This window comes from Carcharhinus amblyrhynchos, chromosome 11 (genome assembly GCF_965287045.1).
Source record: "Carcharhinus amblyrhynchos chromosome 11, sCarAmb.v2.hapA, whole genome shotgun sequence".
Lineage (NCBI taxonomy): Eukaryota > Metazoa > Chordata > Chondrichthyes > Carcharhiniformes > Carcharhinidae > Carcharhinus > Carcharhinus amblyrhynchos.
The window spans coordinates 88,584,318-88,598,509 of record NC_137334.1 but is presented as its reverse complement, the minus strand read 5'-3'; the positions used below and the strand labels follow the sequence as shown (position 1 = coordinate 88,598,509).

Genomic DNA, 14,192 nt, shown 5'->3' with positions numbered 1-14,192 from the left:
TCGCGTCCATTGACACTGTCTACATGTCCCACTGCCTCGGAAAAGTAGCCAGCATAATTAAGAACCCCGTACACTCCGGACATTCTCCCTTCCTCCTTCTTCCATCGGGAAAAAGATACGAAAATCTGAGGTCACATACCAACCGACTCAAGAACAGCTTCTTCCCTGCTGCCAGCAGACTTTGAATGGACCTACCTTGCATTAAGTTGATCTTTCTCTGCACCCTAGCTATGACTGTAACTCTACATTCTGCATTGACTCATTTCTTTTTCTACGAACTGTATGCTTTGTCTATATAGTGCGCAAGAAACAAAACTTTTTGCTTTCACAATACGGGTGACAATAATACGTCAAATTAGATGAGTCTTGTGAATGAGCCTGAACCTGCAAAGTTGCTTCTGCAGATAAATGTCAACAGATGTTGGAGATTCGCCTGGGAGGGGAGTGTCTTATTCATGACTTTGTCATTTCATGAGCTGCACAGAATTTGCTGCAAATAGCGAAGATTAAATTTGTCGAGCTTCCTTCCTCGCAAGCTAACCTCCCGGAAATTCCATTCGCAATCCGGCATCAGTTGCAGCTCAGTTGAAAGCGAGCCGAAAAGTGGTGAGTTCAAATCCCACGCCAGGGACTTGAGCACAAAACCTAGGCTGATGCTCACAGTGCCAGTACCGAGGGAATGCTTCAGTGTCAGAGGTGCCCACTGTTGGACGAGATGTTAAACCCTCTCAGATGAAGATGAACCAGAGAGAATCTGAGCCAATATTTGTCCCTCCTCAATATCACTAAAAAACAGACGATGTGGCCATTATCACATTGCTGTTTGTGGCAATATGCTATGTGCAAACTGACTGCCGTGTTCCCACATTGCAACAGGGACCACGTTTTAGAGGTACTTTATTCCTGGGGTCTCCTGAGGTAGTGAAAGCTGGGATATAAATGCAAGTTCCTTCCTTTCCTCTACCACGCTGACCTTCTAAGATACCTTCATCACACGGGCATCACACATATTGATGTAACACTAATGTGGTAATTATCGAGGTATACTTAGGCCCAAGCATCAGTGGCTGAGGCCATCAAACAGTGAGATAATGAGAGCTGGCGAATTCACAGAGACGACATTATCTCATGTCTGATATTGAAAGCAAAAGGAACCATCTGATCCGCTGAGAATTTGAGAAACAGCATGTGGCCTGTTATTGTTCTCTCCTCTGAAGCACAGCATTGAGCTCTAATCAGATAGAATGGATGCTGCCTCCAACCCATTGAAGCTCTCCTGACATGTGATTGGTTAGAGTCCTTACAGTTCAAGTTAGGACAAAGGTTCAAATCCAGTTTACAATAGCAAGATGAAGCTTTCTACACACAATCTGGATATAGGGTCCAGTGTGGCATATCTTACAGATAGAACGTTCAACTGAGGCTGTGTCTTCCCTCTGACGTGGATGTAAAGGATCTCAGGGCACTATTGTAACTCTGCAAAGTTACCACGGCCAAACCACTTAACCTGAACCTCGCTGGACACTAAGGGACAATTTTACCTGGCTAATCCACCGAACCTGCACACCGTTGGACACTAAAGAGCAATTTAACATGGCAAATCCACCTAACCTGCACAGTGTTGGACACTAAGGGGCAATTTAACACGGCTAATCCACCTAACTTGAACATTTTTGGACACTGAGGGACAACTTTACATGGCTAATCCACCGAACCTGCAAACCGTTGGACGCTAAGGGACAATTTAGCATGACTAATCCACCTAATCTGCGCATCATTGGACATCTTGGACATGGAGAGAAGGTGCAAACTCCACACAGTCACCCAAAGCCAGAATGGAACCCAGGCCACTTGCACTGTGACGAACTGTGGTGAATTTGCAGAATCACAAAACTATCCCAATGCTGCCTCATTACTCTGGTATATCTCTTCTCTCCTTTCCAGATCTGCACAGTTTTCCAACCCCTCAGATTCCTCCTCACCACAGATTTCTCGCTTAAAACAGATGAACAAAGGGAGATTGAGAAATGCTTGATCTGCCTTTGTGATTCTGGGCTAACAGAGAAATTTGGAAAATCAATGCCTCTCCTTTGTGAGTGAATCGGGTTACAAACTCTTTAATTCAGGTTTTTGAACATCTTTTATAATCAACATCCGCTGGAAACCACAGGCTAATTGAAGTGAATTAAGGGAACATGACAGACAAACGCTTGGAGAAAAACAAAACAACTTCCTGGCATTTGTCCATGGTTTAAAACCATCTAGGAGATAGTCTGGATGCAGAATGCAACACTGGGCCGAATTCCCATACTCAATCTGGAAGCTTCTTCGTGAAGCCCGATATATTTAATGGATAAGCAAGTCAATCACTTTTACCGTAACATAGGCAGGGTGGGGAGAGCTGCAGTCATCGACTCATAGAATCCCTACAGTGCAGAATGAGGTAATTCAGTCCATCAAGTCTGCATTTAACACAATCCCTCCCAGCCCCGTCCCACATATTTACCCTGCTAATCCCCCTGATACTAAGGGACAATTTAGCACGGCCAATCAACCTAACCTGCACATCTTTGGACTGTGGGAGGGAACTGGAGCACCCGGAGGAAACCCACGCAGTCACGGTTGAATGTGCAAACTCCATGTAGACAGTGACCCGAGCCATGGCCTTGATGTCTTGGCCAGACGAGGTAGGTGGCTGGGTGTTGAATTTACCCTGAACGCACACAATCCAGGCTACTGCTCCCGCTACCGTATTGAGGGAGTTCTGAACTATCAGGAGTGCTGACTTACAAACATTAAACCGAATCTCCCCATTCGTGTGAGCATAAAACATTGCGTGCTTGCTGTTTCCAGGAGAGATCCCCCGCCCCCCGACGAACATTGGAAACCTGGTCATCCTTCCATTGCTGTTCTGTGGGAAATTTCTATCATACAGTCATAGAGGTTTACAGAAGGAAGCAGGCAGTTTGGTCCAACTTGTCCATGCCACCCTTTTCTTTAAGCCCTTAAGCTAGTCCCAGTTGCCCGCATTTGGCCCATATCCCTCAACCCATCATACCCATGTAACGCTTTTTAAAAGACAAAATTGTACCCACCTCTACAACTACCTCTGGCAGCTTGTTCCAGACACTCACCAGCCTCTGTGTGAAACAATTGACCCTCTGGGCCCTTTTGTATCTCCCCCCTCTCATCTTAAACCTGTGGCCTCTAGTTTTAGACTCCCCGGCCTTTGGGAAAAGATATTGACTATCTAGCTGATCTAGGTCCCTCATTATTTTATAGACCTCTATAAGATCATCCTTCAGCTTCCTATGCTCCAGGCAAAAAAGTCCCAGTTTATCCAGCCTCTCCTTATAACTCAAACCATCAAGTCCCGGGAGCATTCTAGTAAATCTCTCCTGCACTCTTTCTAGTTTAAAAATATCTTTCCTATAATAGGATGACCACAATCGTGCACAGTATTCCAAGTGTGGCCTTACCAATATCTTGTACAACTTTGACAAGATGTCCCAACTCCTGAATCCATGTTCTGACCCCAATGAAACTGAGAATGCAGAATGCCTTCTTCACCACACTGACCACCTGTGACTCTACTTTCAAGGAGCTATGAACCTGTACCCCTAGATCTCTCTTCTGTAACTCTCCTCAGCGTCCTACCATTAACTGTGTAAGTCCTGTGTGGAAACTGGTTGCTGCGTTTTCTACATATATTCCCATGAGTAACATTGTGTTAATTATTTGACAGTCTTTGTAGCGATTGTTAGCTGAGGAATAAATGTTAACTCAGATGACAAGGAGAACTTCCCTGCCTGTTCATGGAAATTGTTCCCCTGGGATGGGGCTAATGTTCTGGGGACCCAGGTTCGAATCCCACCATTTCAGATGGTGGAATTTGAATTCAATAAAAAATATCTGGAATTAAGAACCTACTAAGGAGCATTAAACCATTGTCGATTGTCGGAAAAACCAATTTGGTTCACTAATGCCCTTTAGGGAAGGAAATCTGCTGTCCTTATCTGGTCTGGCCTACACGTGACTCCAAACCCACAGTTGACTAGTGTAAACGCCTTCTGAAATGGCCTAGCGAGCCATCCAATTGCATCAATCCAAGGGCAACTGGGGGTGGGCAATAAATGCTGGCTAGCCAGCGATGTCCATGTCCCACAAATGAACTTTAAAAACTGGAGAGTCAAATTATCCACAAAGAATGGGCTAAAATGTACATTTTTGTAACCTTCTGCCTCAATCTACGGCAAGTAAATTGCAAGCCAGTACCAAGAGATTTGAGCAATGTTCTGTGTGGTAAAAGTTGTTTAAGATGCACCAAGTTTCCCTTTACGACCATTGCTAATCTATCACAGTCAGTGACTCCTCACAAGAACATTGTTGAAGGGTGGAGCTAGACCAATGGAGTGTCGCTGACCTCACAAGCCAGTGTTCAATAAATCCTTGACTGTGTGTAAAGGAGAAGGTCCATACATCATATCTGAAGCACTGAGGCTGCAGCACAACATCTTACAGCACAGGGGGAGGCCATTTGGCCCATCACACTCAGGAGACTGGTCAGGCAGAGTCCACAGGAAATCAGGTTGAACCTGGTCTGTTGGTGGAACATGGTTGAAGATCAAAATGCCCTTTTCTCATTCCATGTTTATATTGTTAAAAGCCTCCTGTGCTTTTCAACAACTACATTCACGTAGAACTTTTGATGCAATGAAATAAGGGCGACATGGTTATCACTGCTACCTCACAGCGCCAGGGACCCAGGTTTGAGTCCAGCCTTGGGTCACTATGTGGAGTTGGCACATTCTCCTCGTGTCTGCATGGGTTTCCTCCGGGTGCTCCAGTTTCCTCCCGCATTCCAAAGATGTGCAGGTTAGATGGGTTGGCCATGCTTAATTGTCCCTTAGTGCCCAAAGATGTGTAAATTCGGGGGAATTAGTGTAAATGAGTGGGATTAAGGGAATGGGACAGGGTGTGATCCAGAATAAAAGACTCCATCGGAGAGTCAGTGCAGACTCGATGGACCGAATGGCCTCCTGTGCTGTCGGAATTCTATAGATTTAATGACATCCCCAAGGCATTTCACAGGAGTGAGTATCAAACAAAACTTGACACCAAAGAATTGGTCAAGGAGGTAGATTGTAAGGAACATCTCAAAGGAGAAAAGATAGATAAGAAATATGGTGAAATCTGGGGTGTCTTTTCCAAAGCTTTGGGCCTAGGCAGCTGAAGGCTTGGCTACCAATGGTGGAGCGATAAAAATTGAGAATGTGCAAGAGGTCAGAATTTGAGAAGATCTCAGAGGGCTTTGGGGTGGGGGGAGATTTTTAATAATTGTGAATAGGACGGCACGGTGGCACAGTGGTTAGCGTGAGAGCACTGGGGACCCAGGTTCAATTCTGGCCTTGGGTCACTGTCTGTGCGGAATCTGCACGTTCTCCCCGTATCTGCGTGGGTTTCCTTCGGGTACTCCGGTTTGCTCCCACACCCCAAAGATGTACAGGTTAGACTGATTGGCCACGCTAAATATACACTAGTGTCAGTGGAATAGCAAGTTAAATATGAGGGGTTATGGGGACAGGGCCTTGGTGGGATTGTGGTCAGTGCAGACTCGATGGGCAGAATGGCCTCCTTCTGCTATGATTCTATGAATACACAAATCAGGATATTGCTCAGTTGAGACTAATGAGCTGTTTTTGTTCTCTCTGCTGTCATTTCTAGGGCATTGTGGACTACATGGGCAAAGACAAGTAAGTGATGTGCCTTTTTCCCTTCCTGTGCCTAAATGTATTGTCACCTGCTGATTTGAATAAACAGATGAGAACATTAGCCCTTTGCAAAGAATGGTTTGAAGTTCCACATTGTCAGCTGTTGCTCCGTTTGTAGCATGCTCACCTCAGAGTTCAAAGGTTGTAGGTTCAAGTTCAACTCCAGGAATCGGAGAAGAAAATCCAGGTGAATATTCCAGTGCAGCACCGAGGGAGAGCTGCAGTGCTGGAAACGGCATCTTTTCAATGAGAATGCAGTGATTCTCTTGTATCCTGAGCCAATTTTTGTCCCTCAGTTGACAGGTTTCCCTGAACTGTGCTGGGACCAGAGGTAACAATAAAGGGAAAGGATGGCGGGAAGGGACAGAGAGTGGGATTTTCCCTCCCGGGACTAGGTCCCTTGGTGGGGTCGGGAACAAGTTTTCAGGCAAGTAGACCACTGAGAATTTGAGCTGTGTTCTGCGGCCCTGAGCAAGATAGTTGGGGGGTTTCCCAATGTATGATGACACAGCGGAACAGGCTGGATGATAGCACCTCCAGGTGTTGGTGAAACCACCTCCAGAGTAAAGTGTGCAGTTTTGGTCTCCTTATTTAAGAAAGGTTGCAAACGCGTTAGAAGCAATTCAGAGAAGGTTCACTCCACTGAATCCTGGGATGAAGGGTTCACCTTCTGAGGAAGGGTTGGGATCTGTATTGGCTGGAGTTCAGAAGAATGAGAGATAATCTTATTGAAACATGTGAGATCCTGAGGGGAGTTGACAGGGCCAGTGCTGAGAGGCTGTGTCCTCTTGTGGGAGAGATTGGAACGTGAAGTACACAGTTTAAAGATAAGGAGTCTCCCTTTTAAGGCCGGGATGAGGAGAAATTATTTTCTCTCAGAAGGTCGTGAACTCTCAACTCCAGAGAGCGGTGGAGGCAGCAGCATTGAATATTGTTGAGGCTGAGGTAGACAGATTCCCGACTAACAAAGGAGTCAAGGGTGGAGGTGGGAGGTCACCATGATCTTATTGAGTGGAGGGGCCGAATGGCCTTTTGCTCCTCATTCAGGTTGTAAGTTATGAGTTTCACCACGCATATTCTTTTGAGACTGAGGTCTCAAAGTGTTGACACCTTGGGTACAATCCCGCAAGTCGGCTGCAAACTATTCAAACTGAGGCTGTTTTACAAGATGATTTTTGTTTGTTTGAGTTTCTTAGTAAATGTTTCAGAATTATACCCTTAAACTTTTAAAAGATCCCTTGCGCCTAAAAATATCAGCTTGATGCCGGGAGTCTGGTCAAATGGGCACAGTTCACCGCGGTGATTCATGCAGCCTGGCTGTGTGGGAGCAGGATCCACACAAAAGCCACTGGTTTGAAAACTAGTGCAAAGGACCGTCGGAAAGTGATTTGGGCCAAATCGATCTTGTGCTGAAAATTCTGCGATCTCTTTCATCAAGGTCGACGCTGTGGCACTGTGGTTAGCACTGCTGCCTCACAGCGCCAAGGGCCCAGGTTCAATCCCAGCCTCGGGTCACTGTCTGTGTGGGGTCTGCACATTCTTCTCGTGTCTGCATGGGTTTCCTCCGGGTGCTCCGGTTTTCTCCCACAGCCCAAAGATGTGTGGGCTAGGCTAGGTTGATTGGCCATGCTAAATTGATCTTAGTATTAGGGGGATTAGCAGGGTAAATGCATGGGGTTACGGGAATCGGACTTAGGTGGGACTGTAGTCGGTACAGACTCGATGGGCTGAATGGTCTCCTTCTGTACAGTAGGGATTCTATGAGTCTATAATCCTCATTCTTTGAGAATCATAGAACTTCTACAATACAGAACGAAGCCATTCAGCCCATCGAGTGTGCACCAACCACAATCCCACCCTACCCCCGTAACCCCACATATTTACCCGGCTAATCACCCTGACACTAGGGTCAATTTAACGTGGCCAGTCAACCTAATCTGCACACCTTTGGACTGTGGGAGGAAACCGGAGCACCCGGAGGAAACCCATGCAGACACAGGGAGAACGTGCAGACTCCATACAGACAGTGACAGGAGCCGGGAATTGAACCCGGATCCCTGGTGCTGTGAGGCAGCCGTGCTCACCTGTTTGGTTGCTTTTTGGGAGAATTCCACTCAGGGGACGGGGTTGGGGTGGGGACAGACAGCAGGCCGACTGGAAAGTCCAGGTTAAGGTGTCTTTCCAACAGAACATGTGTCAAACCAGGCTTACCAACACCAGGAACATGACCTCAGGATACCTTGCAGGACCTTCCGGGCAGGACCTGGACATGATCCAAGACGTTACTGCGCAGAATTAATTCCCAAATTCCCAAATCGAATAATAGGGATGCCTGAATGCATGAGCGCACATTATAATCTAATATCCTGTCACCTTTCATTTCCATTCTGTAAGAAGCCACATAATCCACTTTATAGATCAGGGAGAGAGTAGGACCTCTTAAGAATCAACAAGGCCATCCGTGTACATAAGAACATAAGAACATAAGAAATAGGAGCAGGAGTAGGCCATCTAGCCCTTCGAGCCTGCCCCGCCATTCAATAAGATCATGGCTGATCTGTTGTGGCTCAGTTCCACTTTCCCGCCCTCTCCCCATAACCCTTAATCCCCTCTCTTATCAAGAACCCATCAACCCGCTTCTTAAAAATATTTAGCGAGGCAGCCTCCACCACTTCAACGGGCAGAGAATTCCAGAGATTCACCACCCTTTGAGTGAAGAAGTTCCTCCTCAACTCCGTTCTAAACCGCCTCCCCTTTATCTTGAGGCTGTGCCCCCTAGTCCTACTGTCTTTTTTGAGCGGGAAGAGTCTCTCCACCTCTATCCTATCCATCCCATTCATCATCTTATACGTCTCAATGAGATCTCCCCTCATTCTTCTAAACTCTAACGAGTACAAGCCTAGTTTATTCAGCCTCTCCTCATAGCTCAATCCCCTCAACTCCGGTATCAGCCTAGTAAACCTCCTCTGCACTCCCTCCAGGGCCAAAATATCCTTGCGCAGGTGCGGCGCCCAAAACTGCACACAGTACTCCAGCTGCGGCCTCACCAATGCCCTATACAGCTGCAGCAAGACCTCCCTACTTTTATATTCAATCCCCCTCGCTATGAAGGCCAGCATCCCATTTGCCTTCCTGACCACCTGCTGCACCTGCAAGCTGGGTTTTTGCGACTCATGCACAAGGACCCCGAGGTCCCTCTGCACCGTCGCCTGCTGCAGTTTTTCGCCACGTAAGTAATAGTCCTTCCTACCATTCTTCCTACCAAAGTGGACCACCTCACACTTGCCAACATTAAATTCCATTTGCCATTTCCTGGCCCATTTGCCCAGCCTATCTAGATCCTTCTGCAGACTCTCCACACCCTCCGCACAATTTGCCTTTCCCCCAATCTTGGTGTCATCAGCAAATTTCGACACCCTGCACTCGGTTCCCTCCTCCAGATCATCTATATAAATGGTAAATAGCTGAGGCTGTGTACGGATCCACAAGGGATGGGTGAGATCCTAAATGAATATTTCTCATCAGTATTTACTGTTGAGAAAAGCAGGAATGTTAGGGAACTTGGGAAATAAATGGTGGTGTCTTGAGGAGCGTGCATATCACAGAGGAGGAGGCGCTGGAAGTGCATCAAGGTAGATAAATCCCCGGGAGCTGATGAAGTGTATCCCAGGATGTTCTGGGAGGCCAGGGAGGAAATTGCGGATCCTCTAGCTGAGATATTTGAATCATCGATCGTCACGGGTGAGGTGCCATTCCTTCACTGTCGCTGGGACAATATCCTTGAATTCCCTCCCAAACAGCACTGTGGGTGTACCTACATATTAGGGACGGCAGTGGTTCAAGGCAGCTCAGCACCACCATCTGGAGGTCTATTAGGAATGGGCAATAAATGCTGGCCTAGACGGCATTTTGCATCAAATGAGTTTAAAAAAACCCAACAACTTGCATTTATATAGCGCCTATATCCAAAGTATTTCATAGAAGCATTGTCAAACAAAATTGGACACTATGGAGATGACCAAAAGCTCGGTCAAAGTGCTGTAGGTTAAAAGGGGAAGTATAAAGGAGTGGGGAGAGGTGAAAAGTTTTCAGGAGAAAGTTCCAGAGCTTTGAGCCTAGACAGTGCAAGTGTACAGAGGGGTTAGTATTCTCTCCTCTTCCGCCTGCAGCTGGGGGCCAGAATTTCATTCTCACACTGCAATATCCCAACGACAGGCCCAAAAGCCAAGGACAACCCTGCCTTGTCTGTCTGTAAGGACCCACAACTACATTTTATGGCTGTCAGGTAACCACTTGGTTGCCAATGGGCATGTTGTCCCTACTAAGAACAGGCGGCCAACCCCCAGGAGCTGGCAGCCAGTCACCAACCAGGTAATTTCATTGGACGTTCAAAAGATATTCCTTACTGTTCTTTAGGGAAGGAAATCTGCTGTCCTTACCCAGTCTGACCTACACATGACTCCAGAGCAACAGCAATGTGTTTGACTCTCAGCTGCCCTCTGAGGGCATTAGGGAGAGCCAATAAATGCTGGCCAGCCAGTGACGCCCATGTCCCATGAATGAATATTAAAAAAAGTGGGGTCTGGGTGGACCGGTGAGGGGATGAGTGTTGATAAGGTTGGGCAGCGCCATTGCAGTGCAAGTGTGGGGGAGACTGTTGCCATTAAGGGCCCTATCATGAGCCATAGAGAGCACCCCCTCTGCCTATGAGCCCCCAGGACTCTCCATGGTTTACTGTAGCCGCAGCGAGGAGAGAGTCTTAACTGGCCTCTTGTGCGTTCCCCATTGTTGGAAGAATGTTGTAGCATCAGGTGGGTGAATTTGTTCCACTCCTCCCCTTCCCTCACCATTTTACACAATAGCCCCAACAATGTATGTCCTCCCTGGGGGTGGGGTTATTGCATTGAAGTGTTGGCCTAGATTTTGTGTTCAAAGATAGGCCTTGGATCCAGGACCAACAGCAACAATTTATATTGCATCTTTAATGTAATACATCTCAAGTGAGGGCAGACAAGTGTGCTGCTTTATTCCTGGTGTGTGAGTGGTACCCATTTTAGGAGTGGACCACTCGTCCTTTCAACAGAGGAGCAAGATACTGGCAGAGCCCAATCCAGCTCACTGGGCCTGTCTGTTAACAGAGGCCTTTGATAATTCACTACAGGCCTGCCTTAATAACAGAGGCCTATGATAACTCTCTATAGGCCTGCTCTATTGACAGAGGCCTATGATAGCTCACTGTATGCCTACTCTATTAACAGAGGCCTATGATAACTCACTGTAGGCCTGCTGTATTGACAGAGGCCTATGATAGCTCACTGTAGGCATGTTCTATTAACAGAGGCCTATGATAGCTCACTGTAGGCCTACTCTATTAACAGAGGCGCATGATAGCTCATTATAGGCCTACTCTATTAACAGCGGCCTACAATAACTCACTTTAGGCCTGCTCTATTAGCAGAAGCCTTTGATAACTCACTGTAGGCCTGCTGTATTGACAGAGGCCTATGATAGCTCATTATAGGCCTGTTCTATTAACAGAGGCCTATGATAACTCACTATAGGCCTGTTCTATTAACAGAGGCCTACGATAACTCACTTTAGGCCTGCTCTATCAGCAGAAGCCTATGATAACTCACTGTAGGCCTGCCTGCTGTATTGACAGAGGCCTATGATAGCTCATTATAGGCCTGTTCTATTAACAGAGGCCTATGATAACTCACTATAGGCCTGTTCTATTAACAGAGGCCTACGATAACTCACTTTAGGCCTGCTCTATTAGCAGAAGCCTATGATAACTCACTGTAGGCCTGCCTGCTGTATTGACAGAGGCCTATGATAGCTCATTATAGGCCTGTTCTATTAACAGAGGGCTATGATAACTCACTATAGGCCTGCTCTATTAGCTTGTGGAATGATGGAAACAACACAGCAGATTGAGGAAGCAAACATTTAAAAAACATGATGGAACCGATGAAAGAGTTAAATACACAGTTGAGGTAAATTAGGTGCTGAGACTTTTTTTTTGTAATTCTTCCTTTAGCAGAAACACTCAAGAAAACATGAATCCTGAGGATGAGGTGGATGAATTCCTCGGGAGAGCAATCGATGCTAGAAGCATAGATCGACTACGCTCTGAGCATGTGCGGAAATTCCTGCTCACGTTCAGGAAACCCGAACTAGAAAAGAAGGTAATTTATTTATTTCCCTCTTTTATTCTTGTGTAGGACGTGGGCATTGGCAGCAAGGCCCGCATTTACTGCCCAGCCCTAATTGCCCTTGGGCCAGTTCAGTGTCAACCACATTGCTGTGACTTTGGGGTCACACGTTGGCCAGACCAGGTAAGAATAGCAGATTTCCTTCCCTAAAGGACCTTAGTGAACAAGGTGGGTTTAAAACAATTGACAATGGTTTCATGCTCACCATTAGACTTTTAATTCCAGATTTATATTGAATTCAAATTTCACCATCTGCTGTGGCAGGATTTAAGTATTACACTGAGTCTCTGGATTACTAGTCCAGCAAGTGCGAAAGAGTCGAGGGTTTATAGGGCTGGAGGAAGTCACAGAGATAGGGTAGAGGGGTGTAGGGCTGGAGGAGATCACAGAGATAGGTTAGAGGGTTATAGGGCTGAAGAGATAGGGTAGAGGGTTATAGGGCTGGAGAGATAGGGTAGAGGGGTGTAGGGCTGGAGGAAGTCACAGAGATAGGGGAGAGGATTATAGGGATGGAGGAGGTCACAGAGATAGGGTGAAGATTATAGGGATGGAGGGGGCCACAGAGATAGTGTTGAGGCTATAGGGATGGAGGACGTCACAGAGATAGGATAAAGTGTTATAGGGATGAAAGAGGTCACAGAGATGGGGTGAAGAGTTACACAGTTGGAGAGATAGGGAATGGAGAGATGATGGAAACATTTGAAAACAAGGATGAGAATCTTGAAATGAAGATGTTTCTTGACCTTACCAGCACAGGGGTGATAGGGAAACAGCATTTGGTGTGAGTCAGGACAATTGCAAATGTGACCAGGGATGATCGGTTTCATTGGTGAGGAGAGGTTGGAAAAGTCAGACTTTCCACCCTGCAACAGAGAAGTTGAAGAGGTGACATATTCACACTTCCCAAGATGACCAGAAATTTTGATCGAGAAAGTATTCTCTCTGGTGAGAAAGTTAATAACCAGGGATCGTTGGTTTAAAATGATTGGTTAAAGCTTTGGAGGAGAGAGACGAGAGGAAATACCTTTCATTCAGAGAATTTAGAAGCTTAAGGACATAAGAACATAAGAAATAGGAGCAGGAGTAGGCCATCTAGCCCTTCGAGCCTGCCCCGCCATTCAATAAGATCATGGCTGATCTGTCGTGGCTCAGTTCCACATTCCCGCCCTCTCCCCATAACCCTTAATCCCCTCGCTTATCAAAAACCCATCAACCCGCGTCTTAAAAATATTTAGCGAGGCAGCCTCCACCACTTCAACGGGCAGAGAATTCCAGAGATTCACCACCCTTTGAAGAATCCCTACAGTGTGGAATGAGGCCATTTGGCCCATCGAGACCGCACCAACAGAGCATCCCACCCAGTCCCTATCTCTGTAGCCCTCTGTATTTATCCCGCTAATCCCTTAAGGAACACATCCTGTGACACTGAGAAGCAATTTAGCACGGCCAAATCCACCAAACCTGCACACCTTTGGAATGCAGGGGAAGACTGGAGTGCCTGGGAGACGCCCACGCAGACATGGGGAGATTGTGCAGACTCCGTGCAGCCCCCCCAAGCTGGGAATTGAACCCGGGTCCCTGGCACTGTGGGACAGCAGTGATAACACTGTGCCGCCGTGCCACCCTATCTGCTGGGATCCAGCAGATTCTCCATCCGAAAAGATGGTGGGAACTGAATTCCATGAATAATTTGAAAAGGACTTTGGACAGGCTTCTTGAAGATGAGGCTCTTAAAGGATTATGGACAAAAAGCAAGGTTTGGGCCCTAAGCAGCTTTGCTCTTTCAATGGGCCAGCAGGCACACTGATGGGCCGATTGGCCTCTTGTACAGTTTTTGCGGTTCTAACCACTTTCTCTGTTTGCTTTGCAGTATTCGAAAGAGGTGGATGACCGATTTGGAGCCTACGTGGCCTGTTCCTGTCTCGTCTTCCTCTTTATCTGTTGTATCCAGATAACCGTCATGCCCCAGTAAGTCTCCTCGGTGGTGGACATTCGAGAGGAATGTCCGGATTCTCACTTATTCCCAACCACCGTGTTGGAAGGAATTGGGAGTCTGGTTGGCAACCAGTCATAAAATCTCAACAAATAGGAGCAGGAGTTGGCCATTCAGCCCATCGAGCCTGCTCTGTCATTCAGTGAGAACATGGCTGACCCTGGGCTTCAACTTCACCTCACTGCCTCATAACCAATGGCTCTCTAGTCTGTC

The 14,192-nt window shown here is 46.8% G+C and overlaps 1 protein-coding gene across 2 annotated transcripts in view; it reads left to right on the top strand.

Moving 5' to 3' along the window:
* adcy5 (adenylate cyclase 5) overlaps nt 1-14,192 on the top strand; it is a 292,719-nt gene that overhangs the window by 226,200 nt on the left and 52,327 nt on the right. For both annotated transcript variants that reach the window (XM_080199523.1, XM_080199522.1), the window contains exons 9-11: nt 5,725-5,753; nt 11,812-11,959; nt 13,857-13,954. In XM_080199523.1, the coding sequence (XP_080055649.1) occupies nt 5,725-5,753; nt 11,812-11,959; nt 13,857-13,954 (275 nt within the window). The remainder of the gene's footprint in view (nt 1-5,724; nt 5,754-11,811; nt 11,960-13,856; nt 13,955-14,192) is intronic.